Source organism: Prinia subflava, chromosome 14 (genome assembly GCF_021018805.1).
Source record: "Prinia subflava isolate CZ2003 ecotype Zambia chromosome 14, Cam_Psub_1.2, whole genome shotgun sequence".
In the NCBI taxonomy this organism is placed as follows: domain Eukaryota; kingdom Metazoa; phylum Chordata; class Aves; order Passeriformes; family Cisticolidae; genus Prinia; species Prinia subflava.
In genome coordinates, this window is record NC_086260.1 from 20,913,707 (window position 1) to 20,925,341 (window position 11,635).

The window sequence follows — 11,635 nt, forward strand, 5'->3', positions numbered from 1 at the left end:
AGGCAAAGGGAGGCCTTACTGCTGCTAGCAGGTTCCTCATGGCAAGGGTGCAGGAAAGGGCATTAGTTGATGAAAATTGAGGGTGGAGACCCATCGTAGTAGAATGTACCTCTCTTCCCAGAGCCCTTGTGCAGAGAGCACAGTGCAGCAGTCTGGAGGTGGTCAGGAGAGGCCCAAAGGCCATGCCCACCCTCTGTCCTCACATCTCTCCCATTCAGAACCTGCTGCGTGCAGGCAGCTCTGTGCTGGCACCTGAGAACCAGGAGCACTGGGCCATGCTGCCACACGGGGAGCACAGCAGCGTCAGCCTCATGGAGCAACTGCGAGACTACTCAGGCACATTGGCCAGCAACATGAAACTAACCTACCTCAACCCTGTTGGTGTCGTCACACCCAACATCAGTGAGTAGGAGCTGGCTGGGGTGGTGCAGAGACACTTTGCCATCACACCTTGTTCCCTTCTCATCTCACTGCATCTCAGGGAGTGTGTTGGTAATGTCCTTGATGGTTCTCTCAAACATGGGGAGATGTTTGTGGGAGATATCCTGTCCCATACCTGCCTGGACTAGCTACCCTTTAAGAGCTAGCAGAGCCAGGAGTGTGCTGCTTGTTCCCAGTTACTTTCCAGTCTCTAGTGAAAAAGCAGCTGGCCTTCATGGCAGGAGTAGTCTGCCCTATGGCAGAGCAAGGATCTGGGCTGGGAAGGAACACTGTGGGTACTGAGATTTTTTTGTCATGCCCAAATAAAGGTCATAGCCCCAACCCAGCCTATGGCTCCTATGGTCCCTTTGCCAGGGACTTGAATCCTGGGGTGTCGTGGAGCACAGCTGCTCTCCTGGTGTCCATCTGAGAGCTGACTTTCACTGCCTTGCTCCTTTGCAGTGCTAAGCATTGATCGCATGGAGAACCACTCCCACATCCGCCGGCGCTATCCTCGCTACCACAGCAGCCTCTTCCGGGGCCAGCCTGTCTGGGACCCCCACACCCACGTTGTGCTGCCACTGTCAGTGCTAAGCCCTCTGAAAGCCGAAGGTGAGCATGTGAGCATCACTCAAGAAACAACATCAGTGGGTACAGCTGGCAGGAAAGATGTAGTATGATAGAAAGATTTGGGTTGGAATGGATCTTTAAAAGCCACTTAGTTTGCATATACCCTACTGAGACATGGCTCTGTCAGAGGTCCAAGAGCCAGCCCTGAGAGCCTAAGCTTTACACTTCACTACATCCCAAAGGCTCCTGGGGGTCTTCAGAACAGCACATGCTCACACAAGTGTGCGTGTGTGTTTGTGTGTGTGTGTTCTCACCCCAGCTGTCCCCACAGCAGTGCCCACGCTGGCTAGGGGTGAAGGCAACTACACTGTGGAGAACTCCTCCCCGAAGCAGGCACTGCCAGACCCTGAGCCCACTCTCACTGTGGTCATCCTCATCATGTACCGCACCCTTGGGCGGCTGCTGCCTGCACGCTACCAAGTGGATCGCCGCAGCGTCAGGTACATTCTCCTCCCCTTTGCCCCCACAAGCACCAGTGGAGAGGGCTGGCTGGACTCTGTTCTGTTCCCTCTGGCAGTTGCGAAGTCTGTCTGCAATGGCAAGGGTTTGATTCCTGGCATTGGTGCTGCTCTGTGCCACATTTCCCAGCCCCATGTTGTAGACTGGCAGAGCTCTTCCTTCTGAGATGTCAGAGCAGGACACCTGAGAAGTCTCTGGAGGTCTGCAGCTGCCAGACACAGTGATAGTGATGGTAGAGCTCTGTTGCTCCTTGCAGGCTCCCCAAGAATCCTGTGATGAACTCCCCCATTGTGAGTGTCTCTGTGTTCAGCAATCGCACCTTCCTGCAAGGACCCCTCGACACCCCTCTTGTGCTGGAATTTTACCTGCTGGAGACAGCCAACAGGAGCAAACCTCTCTGTGTCCAGTGGACCCACTCCAACCTGTGAGTTGAGCTTGACCAGGCCATTCCTTTTGCGCTGCTTTCTTCACACACCTCTCATTCCCCAAGTTTCCCTGAGTAGCACTGGGATGTGGGGGTTTTCGCCCTCTCCCATGGGATTTGTTTCTTCTGGGAGGACACAGCAGGGTCACAAAATCATTTTATTTGGGAAGGACCTTTAACATCACTGAGTCCAACCATTAACCCAGCACTGCCAAGTCTATGACTAACCCATTTCCCTCAGTGCCACACCCACACTCTGGCTCCAGTATTTCAGCTTTAGGAATGCAGTTGTATCTGCTGGCAGAAGAGCTGTGTCAGTCACCTCTCTTCTCTGTGGTTCCTGTCCCCCACACACATTTGTGTGTCTTCTCTCCTAAGTGCACTCTGCTTTTTGGTGGCTGTAGGACCAACCCCTCTGGCTTCTGGACAGCTAGAGACTGCGAGCTTGTGTACCGAAACGCCACCCATGTCCACTGCCAGTGCTCCCAGTTTGGTACCTTTGGAGTTTTGATGGACAGCTCACACCGAGAGGTAAGCTCAGCCTGTGGAGCTATGGGTGATGGTGGGCACTGTTAGCAGCTGGGTCCCAGCACAGGCAGAAAATGTCCTGGACACAGGCAAAAAAATTCTTGTGGGACACAAATACAGTTTGAGAGTTCTGCAAGCTTCCTGTGTTTGCCCCTAACACTGCTATTTGCCTTTGGTTCTCTGCTGTTGCAGCAACTGGAAGGTGATCTGGAGACATTGGCAATTGTCACGTATTCCTTGGTGTCTCTCTCCCTGGTGTCTCTGCTGCTGACCTTCTCCTTTCTGACCTGCCTTAAAGGCCTCAAGTCCAACACACGTGGCATCCACTCCAACATATCAGTCACCCTCTTCTTCTCCGAGCTGCTCTTCCTGCTGGGTATCAACCGTACTGAGAACCAGGTCTGTGGACTTGAACAAGTTCGCCCATGGGGTTGAGGGTGAGGTGTGGATGATGCCATTAGCATTGGCACAGTGGGACCATCTCTAAGTCACTTTTCCCTCCCCAGTTTCTCTGCACTGTGATTGCCATCCTCCTCCACTGCTTCTTCCTCTCTACCTTCGCCTGGCTCTTCGTCCAGGGCCTCCACATCTACCGCATGCAGACTGAAGCCCGTAACGTCAACTTTGGGGCCATGCGCTTCTACTACGCCATTGGCTGGGGAGTGCCTGCCATCATCACTGGTAAGAGCTGCTTATGCTACAGCTGTACCCAAACCAGCCATGCTGCTTCTCAGCAGTCTCCTGACTACCTCATGTTGCCCAGCTCATCCAGTGTGGAGAGCTGAGGGTGGGCTTGCCATGGTCAGCAGTGCTGGCAGCAAGCAGTGCTGTGGTGGTCAGGGGACAACATATCAGGGGCTGTCATCTCGCCTCCTAAGGAGAAGTAATTTCTCAGTACATCCCCTCAGCTCTTCTAGTTAAAGTCTCTTGGTTTCCCAGGCCTGCGTACTTGGGTGACCTGTTGCTGGCAGTGAATGCCTCCTGGACTGGGCTGTGTCAGGGACACCTGAGGAAAAGTAAATAAGGCCCCTATTGCTGAGTCTCACAGTCCCGACTTCTTCCCCCTGTGGTGGGGAAGCCTATGCACAGGGCAAGGAGCAGGGAGAAAGCCCCTTCACTCCTGACAATGCTGGCATGGGATTGACATGGTTTGGACAAGTCCAAGGCTGCTGGGTCTGGACCTGACCTCTCCCTTCCTCCTGCAGGGCTGGCTGTTGGCCTGGATCCTGAGGGCTATGGGAACCCTGACTTCTGCTGGATTTCCATTCATGATAAGCTGGTCTGGAGCTTTGCAGGCCCCATTACTGTCGTCATTGTGGTAAAACCCTGTCCTGTTTTGCCCACAACCCTCTCCTGCCTCCCTTCTCTGCATCATGGGCACTTGCCCTTCCTTGGCTGCCTACTGCCTGTCCCATTCTCTGTGTCCCTCTACCTCAGTTAGAGGCCCTTCCTCACTGTAGCCAAACCTGGGGGAGGCCACAGCTCAGGCATGAAGGGGAAAGGAGGGGATGTTTGCAGGGCCTGGCAAACCTGAAGTCTGCACTGGGAAGGTCAGGTCAAAGCCAGCCCTTGGCACAGCTTCTAATCAGTGCCAATCCTTTCAGATGAATGGGGTCATGTTCCTGCTTGTGGCCAAGATGTCCTGTTCCCCAGGCCAAAAGGAGATGAAGAAGAAATCGGTTCTGTGAGTATTAGTGGCCAAACTCCTAGCAGTGCTCTGGCAGCTAGTGTTTTTTAGCATTTTCAGTGACCATCCTCCTCCCTCTACCATTGCAGAGGGCCCTTCTGTGCATCAGTGTCAGCCACTCTCCTCTCCCATACCTGCTAGCCACATTAACCCTTCCTAAACTTTATCCTTTCTTGTTCCTACATGCCCCCATCTCCACACTGACCTCCCAACTGGTCCCCTTTCACCACCTGCCCTCACAGCCATCTCGTGTCTGCTTGGATTCAGCACTAAGCCCTTGTCAGCTATGAGCACCTGCTTCTTCCTCTTGTACGTGCTCCTGAGACATTTCCCCATTCCCTCCTGAGCCAGCCCTGGAGCTCTGTGTGGCTCAAAATGACCTGTGTCATTTTGGCCCCTGTGTTTGCCATACATGATCCAGAAGGGAAGGCCTGGGAGTCAGGGGAGCTGGGCCACTTGGTAGGGATGTGCCTTCAGTGCTGGGTGCAGCAGGGAGGTCTCTGCAGGAGCTTTCCCCTCTGGATCTCTGTGAGCACTAGAGTGCAGATTAACAGTACGCTCTAACCTCTCAGTGTGTGTCTATGTCCCTGTCTGTCTCTCTCTCCAGCATGACGTTACGGAGCTCCTTTGTTCTGCTTCTAGTTATTAGCACTACCTGGCTCTTTGGCCTCTTGGCTGTCAACAACAGTGTCCTGGCTTTCCACTACTTCTACACTGTCCTCTGCAGCCTCCAGGTAACTGCCCGGCCTCTGCTGGGGAGGACACAGGTGAGCGCAGGAGAGCATCCCTGTGGTCGCCATGGCCATCTGTGGAGAGTGGGTGCCCTGTGCTGAGCTCCCAACATCTCACTGATCTCCTTATCCCTTCTGCTGTCACCTCTGTGGCATTGAATGACTCCTTGCTGCTGTGCCTGTGGTGAGCAGTCTCATGGAGCAGGACGTGGCTACAAGGTATTTGGTTCAGAGGTAGCGTCCAAGGGATAGCAAGTGCCATCTGGAGGGAAGACGCTTCCATGTCTTGAGAGGGCTGAGTAAGAGAATGTGATGGAGGTGTTGGACACCCAAAATACGATCCATGGCAGCACCCTGCCAACTTTCTCCCACCTCTGGGGCTGATGTTGCAGCATGGGACCCTGCCATTTGCTCTTTGGCCACTGTCAGACAAGTGGACACCCCACCTGTTCCTCTCTCATCCACAGCCACTATGAATGTTAGCTCTCATTGGTATTGGGGGGTTTTTGGTGCATCTGGTGGCCACTGGACTTCGAAGGAGCCAGAGACTGTCCTGCTGCTGGCACTCTGGATCTGTCTCTCATGGCATCTCTCCCCACCTGGCAGGGCCTGGCAGTGCTGGTCCTGTTCTGTGTACTGAATGAGGAGGTGCAGGAGGCATGGAAGCTGGCCTGCCTCAACAAGAAGGGGCAAAGTGAGGAGGCCATGAGGAGCACACAGGTGGGTGAGAGCAGAGTGGCCCAGCATGCTGGGCTCAGACTACATGTCTGGGACAAGAGGTGACAGGAGCTAACCCCACTTTCCCTGGGCTGCCATGGCAACTCTTTAACAGGGCACATACCCTCTCCCTCCTCCCCAGGGCCCCAATGCCTACAACAATACAGCACTGTTTGAGGAGAGTGGGCTCATCCGCATCACCCTGGGGGCCTCCACAGTGTCCTCAGTAAGCAGCGTACGCTCTGCCCGCACCCATTCCAGCCAGAGAGCTTACCTCAGGTAGGGAGCAGCCAGGGTTCTGGCGGCCAGCAGTGCGTGGGCAGAGCTAGAGGCTCCTGCCACTGTGACAGTTTGAGCCTCCTCTCTTTCAGAGACAACGTGGCAGCACGTCAGGGCTCGGCACTGGATCACAGCCTGTTGGCTCATGCCGGCCCCACGGACATCGACATGGCAATGTTCCACCGTGATGCTGGGGGAGGTAAAGCTCAGCCCTGTTCCTGGGTTTGGGAAGTTCTTCTTGGTGTAGGCTCTGGCTGTATGGTCATATCTGCCTCCCCATGTTCAGCTGTGACTTCCAAACACATGGTAGATAGAAGGGAGAGGCAGCCATTGTGTCATTTAGCACAGCCTCCTCCTGGACAGATGGCAAGGGGCATAGCCAGTCCCTTGGGGGGTAGAAGTGGCAGAGGCAACAGCGGAGACAATGGCTGTTGTGGGATCTCTGGGGTCACTGGGCTCTCCAGTACTGCACAGACATTTAACTCACTGGAGCTAGACTAACTGGGGCTGGGGTGTGGGACAGGCAAGCAGAAGCTAAGAGGTGTGAGTTTGCTCAGCCTGGAAGAGGAGACAGAGGGGATCTTAGGGCTATTTGCAGCTGCTTTACAGGAAGGTGCAATGAAATGGAGCTGGGCTTCTCTCACAGGTCCTGGTGATAGGGCCAGGGGAGCTGGCACAGGCTGCTGCTGAGGGAGGGGCAGCAAAGGGTAAGGCACTCTAACGAGTGTGGTCAGCCTGGGGTGGTTCTGCCTTTCTGGTACTGTCAGCAGGAACCTCTCCCACCTTCATACCAAATGTCTCCCCAACACACCATGTTCCTACAGACCAGGACTCAGACTCAGACAGTGACCTGTCTCTGGATGAAGAGCGCAGCATCTCCATCCCATCCTCAGAGAGCGAGGAGAATGTACGCTTGCGGGGCCGCTTCCAGCGCCAGCTCAAGCGGGCAGCACACAGCGAACGCCTCCTCACTAACCCTGCCAACACCACTCCCAAAGGCAAGTCCTGAGGGTCTGGCAGGGAGAAGAATGAGCTCAGCTCCCTGGGGGTCAGGCCATTTCTTGTAATGGCTCAATTGCTGCTCATGGAAATATTCTCTCCTTCTTCTCTGGGGCTTGGTTTGCTGTGTCCTTCATCAGATGTGGATGGCAATGACCTCATGTCATATTGGCCAGCTCTGGGCGAGTGTGAGGTTCACCCCTGCTCCCTGCAGAAATGGGGCTCCGAGCGGAAACTGGGATTTGACATCAATAAGGATGCAGCCAATAATAACCAGCCAGATCTGGCTTTGACCAGTGGGGATGAGAACTCCTTCACCCAGACCCAACGGCAGAGAAAAGGTAACAATCTGGAGCAAGTGGGCAAAGGTGGCCTTGCCTGTCTCAGGTTGACATGACACTGAAAGCTCAGCATCAGATCTGTGTGGCCATGCCCTTGGGGAGGTATGGTAATCTCCCTGGTTTTCCTGCTCTTGCTGTTGTGCAAATATTTGACTTCTCTTTCTGTCCAATGCAGGGATTTTGAAGAACCGCCTCCAGTACCCTCCAGCCCTCCAGGGCTTGCCATCTGTTGGCAGAATGACCAATGATCTGACGTGGTACAAGACTTCCACGCTGGGTCACAGGGCTGTCCCTGCTGCCTCCTATGGCAGGATCTACTCTGGGGCTGGCAGTCTGTCGCAGCCAGCCAGCCGGTACTCATCCCGGGAGCAGCTTGACATGCTGATGAGGAGACAGATGTCCCGGGAGCAGCTTAGCAGGCACAACTCAGGAGAATGCTTGGAAGGTGTGCCCAGTCAGCATGGGTCGAGAGAGGAGCTGGACACTATCCCCAGCAGGCATGGGTCTGTTGAACACCTGGAAAGTATCCCAAGCAGACATGCATCTAGGGAAAACTTGGATCTACTCGCTGCTAGGCCTGGTCAGAGAGATCATGGGAACACACTGCCCCGGAGGCAGGGCTCCAGAGACTGCCTTGACACTTTACCCTGCAGATTTGGATCAAAAGAACAGCTAGACTGTGGGCCAGTAAGAGAAGCCTCTAGAGAGTGGCTAAACACATTGCCAAGTAGGCAAGTGTCCAGAGACCGAATAGACACGTTGCCAAGTCGAGATACTTCTCGAGAGCAATTGGATTTGCTTTCTAGAAAACAGCCTTCAAGGGACCTGCTAGCATCAGCTAGACAAGCTTCAAGGGAGCAGCTGAACTTCTTGTCCAGAAGACCTAATTCCAGAGAGCCTCTGGACACAGTGCCTAGCAGGCAGCCCTCACAGGACAACCTGGGGAATCTCTCTTGGAGGCAGCTGTCTAGGGAAAGCCTAGAACCGCTGTCAAGGAGACAGCATTCTAGGGAGAACCTGGAGGCCATTCCCAGCCAACATCCTTCCACTGAACAGCTAGATATACTTTCTTCTATCCTTGCTTCTTTTAACTCCTCCATCCTGTCCTCAGTGCAATCTTCCAGCACACCTTCAGGCCCCCAGACCACTGCCACCCCCTCTGCCATGCAGACCTCAACGCCTTCTGCAGTGTGTCCCTCAACACCTCACTCTGCCACCTCCCACAGCATTTCAGAGCTGTCACCAGACTCAGAGTAAGTGTGTTCCTTCCTTCCTCAGCCAGATCTTGTTCAGTTGATCTTGGGCGTAGTCTGAAGCCTGGTGTCTTCCCAAAGGGGTTTAGTTTGGAGGGAGAGGGCTGTGTAAGGGTGAGTTCTGCGGGTGAGTGGCAGGTGTCTCCTGGTCCTGAATAGTGACTGGGCAGGGAGAAGCCTCAGGTGTGACAGCTCCAGATGCTTGTAGTGCAGCACAAGCAGAAACCTCTGTGTATATAAGTCTGTCCTCTCTGCCCAAGAGATGATGGTCCTTGCTTGTGGCCTGTGGGTACTCAGGGAAAATGCTCTTTGCAGCTAGACTGGCCTCCTGGCTGATCCCTTGGTCAGTGCTGACTCTTAAGTCCCAACAGATGTATGCAAGGGCCAGGCTGGCTGGAGAGGAGGGAGCCTAAGTCCTAAGGAAGCCCTGCCTTCCCCAGCCACGTTTCTCCCCAGGCACCCAGTTTCCAGTATGTCATGTCTTTCCCTCTAGCTCTACTCCCTGCTGGTACTGCTTCCACTCCACCCCACCCCACCCCATCCCATCCCTCCTTCCCTCTTCCCTAATCTCAGGGACTCAGAGACAGTTGTTCCTGCCCTAACACAGGAGAGGTTTTCTGCCCTGACCCCATCTGGCATAGCGGGGAAAGGATGCTGGAGCTCAGGAGAGAGGCCATGGCTTAACACTGTTTTTCTTTCCTCTGAGAAGAATAATGAGAAATGATGGCCATTCCTGAGGGGTCGAAACTGTCCACAAGAGAAATGGAAGAAGCAGAGCCCTTCGCCAGGCACTGCCATCTGAGGTTTGGTATCCCCATGGAACCGGGGCCAGAACTGATTGTTGTCAGAGGCCCAAAACATACCCTGCTTTCCCCTGCCCTGTGGGCTAAGGGGCCAGCAGCCCACACCACCCACTACCAGGAGCTTCCAGGCTCTCAGCTGCCACTATGCTCTCCATCACCTGCCTGGTGTAACAGGTAGTACTGGGCAAGAGTGGCATCTCTGACCCCCTGGGACCAAGCTCTTCCTCTGCAAGCTGTTTGTGTGTGGGGTGTGCCTGTGTGTGTGAAGGGTGGGCAGTGGCAGGGGGACAGAAATGGAGCCTAGGATATGGGGGCAAGGAAGGGTTTTCTATCCTTTTGTATCTTTATAATTAGAAAGAAGAGAAATTTCTATGGTTATTTTTACGGATGGTCTGTTCCCAGGACCTGGAGCATTTGTTTCATCAACAGCCCCTTGCCAGTTTCCCTGGGGCCACTAGAACCACAATCTCAGTGGACTGGAGAAACAGTGCCAAGCTGTCCTTAAGCCTTTACTGGCACTACGTTGTACCATCTGCAATGCAGGGCAGCTGGCCCTGTTTCCCCCCAACCTCCTACTGTGCAGCTCCAACCGTCTTGGTGCCACCTTCTTGCCTGGTGTCCCTCAGCTCCCTGCAGCCAGGCTTCCCACTGCCCTGCTGTGGGACCACCCCTTGGGGGCTGCCCCTGTCTGTGAGCTGGGGCTGTGTGCCAGTGAGGGCACATGTGAATGGGGCAGCAAATTCGGCACTAGGAACCTGCTGGGAAGGAGACAAGCTCTGCTGTGCAGTCCTGTCCTGTACCAGTATGGTCCCACTCTCATCAGTGCTGGTTTTCTCGGTTCAGCAAGTGAGCAGTGTGTTTTTACCCACTGGGTGTTGTGCACATGCATTAATGTGCATGTTACAGAACAAACCTCTGTTGGTTTGTGGGTCTGTTAAGGGAGCTGAATGACCCTTGTCCTGCTTAGCAGCAGGCTTGGCTTTTCCCAGAGCCAGTCCTAACTCTGCAGAGGACTAACATCCACAGGATGCATGGAGCATGATATGGCTCCAGTTTCGGGGTCCACCATTGCCCACAAAAGTTGTATCTAGCTGGTTCCCTGGGGCCTCTGTAGACCTGCTCTCCCCTGAGAGGACCCCAGAGGACCCCAGCTCAGAGTAGCCTGAATTTTGGGAGGTGAACGGCACTCTGCCCTCTCTGGAAATTCAAGCTACTTAGGTGGTGTCCCTGCTCAGGCTGGGCCCTGACCTCTGGCTGTGCTGTGAGATGGCACTCCTCCGTGCCTACCCCAGCCTCAGGCTAGGGCATTCGTTTTAGCTGGAGCAGCATGTTCCCTTTCACCCCCATGGTGTTCTCGGGTCTGCGTGACCACATGCTCTGTACTGCCTTACTACCACACTGCCGTGGCATCTTACTGTAGCCTAGCCTGACATGTTTACAGGAGAGAACTCGTCCTACCATCCTCATGCCTCTAGGGAGGCCAAGGCCTCTTGGCTGCCTCTCTGAGTCAGTGGGGAGAGTATGGAGGAAACAGAATCACCCCCTGGTGACTGGGGGTACTCTGGGTCCCCAGCACAGCCCTGATGAGGCAGGCTCACTGTCATCCTTTTCCCAGGGAAGAGGAGAGAAAGGCCTGCTGACATGTTTACATGCCATTTGGGACCAGTGTGCAGAGGGAAAGCCTGCTGGCCCCACATGCTAGGAGCAGCCAGGCACCTCCATGTTGCCCAGCTTTGCCTTTGGAAACAAGCTCATTTACAAGTTTCTCTCCAGCTGTGCAGTGCCAGCACCAGAGTCCTGAGATCTGTCCTTGATGTGCTGTAGGGCCTATGTTTCTGCCAAGTTGGGCATGGGGCTCTTTATGTTGCTGCTACATGGAGAGCAAGTGTCAAGTGCCAAAAAGAAGATAGCAGTAGAGCTGGTGGCCATCCCTGGAGAGCTGGTGGCCATCCCTGAGGAGCTGGGCCAGTCAAGAAGCAGAAATCTGCTTCTTGCAGACCAGTCTGCAGCTTGGTCCCTGATTGTAGTGCTGTGACCTGGGGTCTGGAGAGCATCCTCCTTGAGTTTGGATTTTTTCCTTTGGGGGATTTGGTCTACCTTTTTTTTTCATTTCTCTGTCTCCTGACTGTTGGCAGGGAGTAGGGAGATGCCCACCCCCCACCCCCCTTTTGGCTGTGTAAAAGTGTATAATGGAAGTGCCAGGTTTGGAAATAAAAGTCTATAAAATGGTGCTGGCCTCTGTGCCGTCTCTCCCTCTGCTGGGGATCCATGGCTGGGGCTATGGATGCAGCACCTGAGGTGATGTTGGGAGGGGGCTTGGGCAGGAGCTCACAGCCAGTTCCTAGGCTGCCTGGGAGTCACTGT

At 54.4% G+C, this 11,635-nt stretch overlaps 1 protein-coding gene across 6 annotated transcripts in view; it reads left to right on the forward strand.

Annotated features, from left to right (window-relative positions):
• The window catches only part of CELSR3 (cadherin EGF LAG seven-pass G-type receptor 3), a 33,335-nt gene extending 21,835 nt beyond the window's left edge, over positions 1-11,500 (forward strand). For 2 of the 6 annotated variants that reach the window (XM_063412017.1, XM_063412019.1), the window contains 17 exons: positions 219-402; positions 883-1,032; positions 1,310-1,490; positions 1,766-1,933; positions 2,338-2,464; positions 2,654-2,860; positions 2,968-3,142; positions 3,667-3,779; positions 4,066-4,145; positions 4,756-4,882; positions 5,486-5,599; positions 5,739-5,875; positions 5,968-6,074; positions 6,700-6,873; positions 7,015-7,215; positions 7,391-8,468; positions 9,178-11,500. In XM_063412017.1, coding sequence (XP_063268087.1) covers positions 219-402; positions 883-1,032; positions 1,310-1,490; positions 1,766-1,933; positions 2,338-2,464; positions 2,654-2,860; positions 2,968-3,142; positions 3,667-3,779; positions 4,066-4,145; positions 4,756-4,882; positions 5,486-5,599; positions 5,739-5,875; positions 5,968-6,074; positions 6,700-6,873; positions 7,015-7,215; positions 7,391-8,468; positions 9,178-9,205 — 3,351 coding nt within the window. In that variant the 3' untranslated portion in view covers positions 9,206-11,500. Of the gene's footprint in view, positions 1-218; positions 403-882; positions 1,033-1,309; positions 1,491-1,765; positions 1,934-2,337; positions 2,465-2,653; positions 2,861-2,967; positions 3,143-3,666; positions 3,780-4,065; positions 4,146-4,755; positions 4,883-5,485; positions 5,600-5,738; positions 5,876-5,967; positions 6,075-6,699; positions 6,874-7,014; positions 7,216-7,390; positions 8,469-9,177 lie in introns of those variants that run through there. The other 4 variants (XM_063412018.1, XM_063412021.1, XM_063412020.1 and 1 more) reach the window with 3 other exon arrangements.
• Positions 11,501-11,635: the final 135 nt, after the last annotated feature.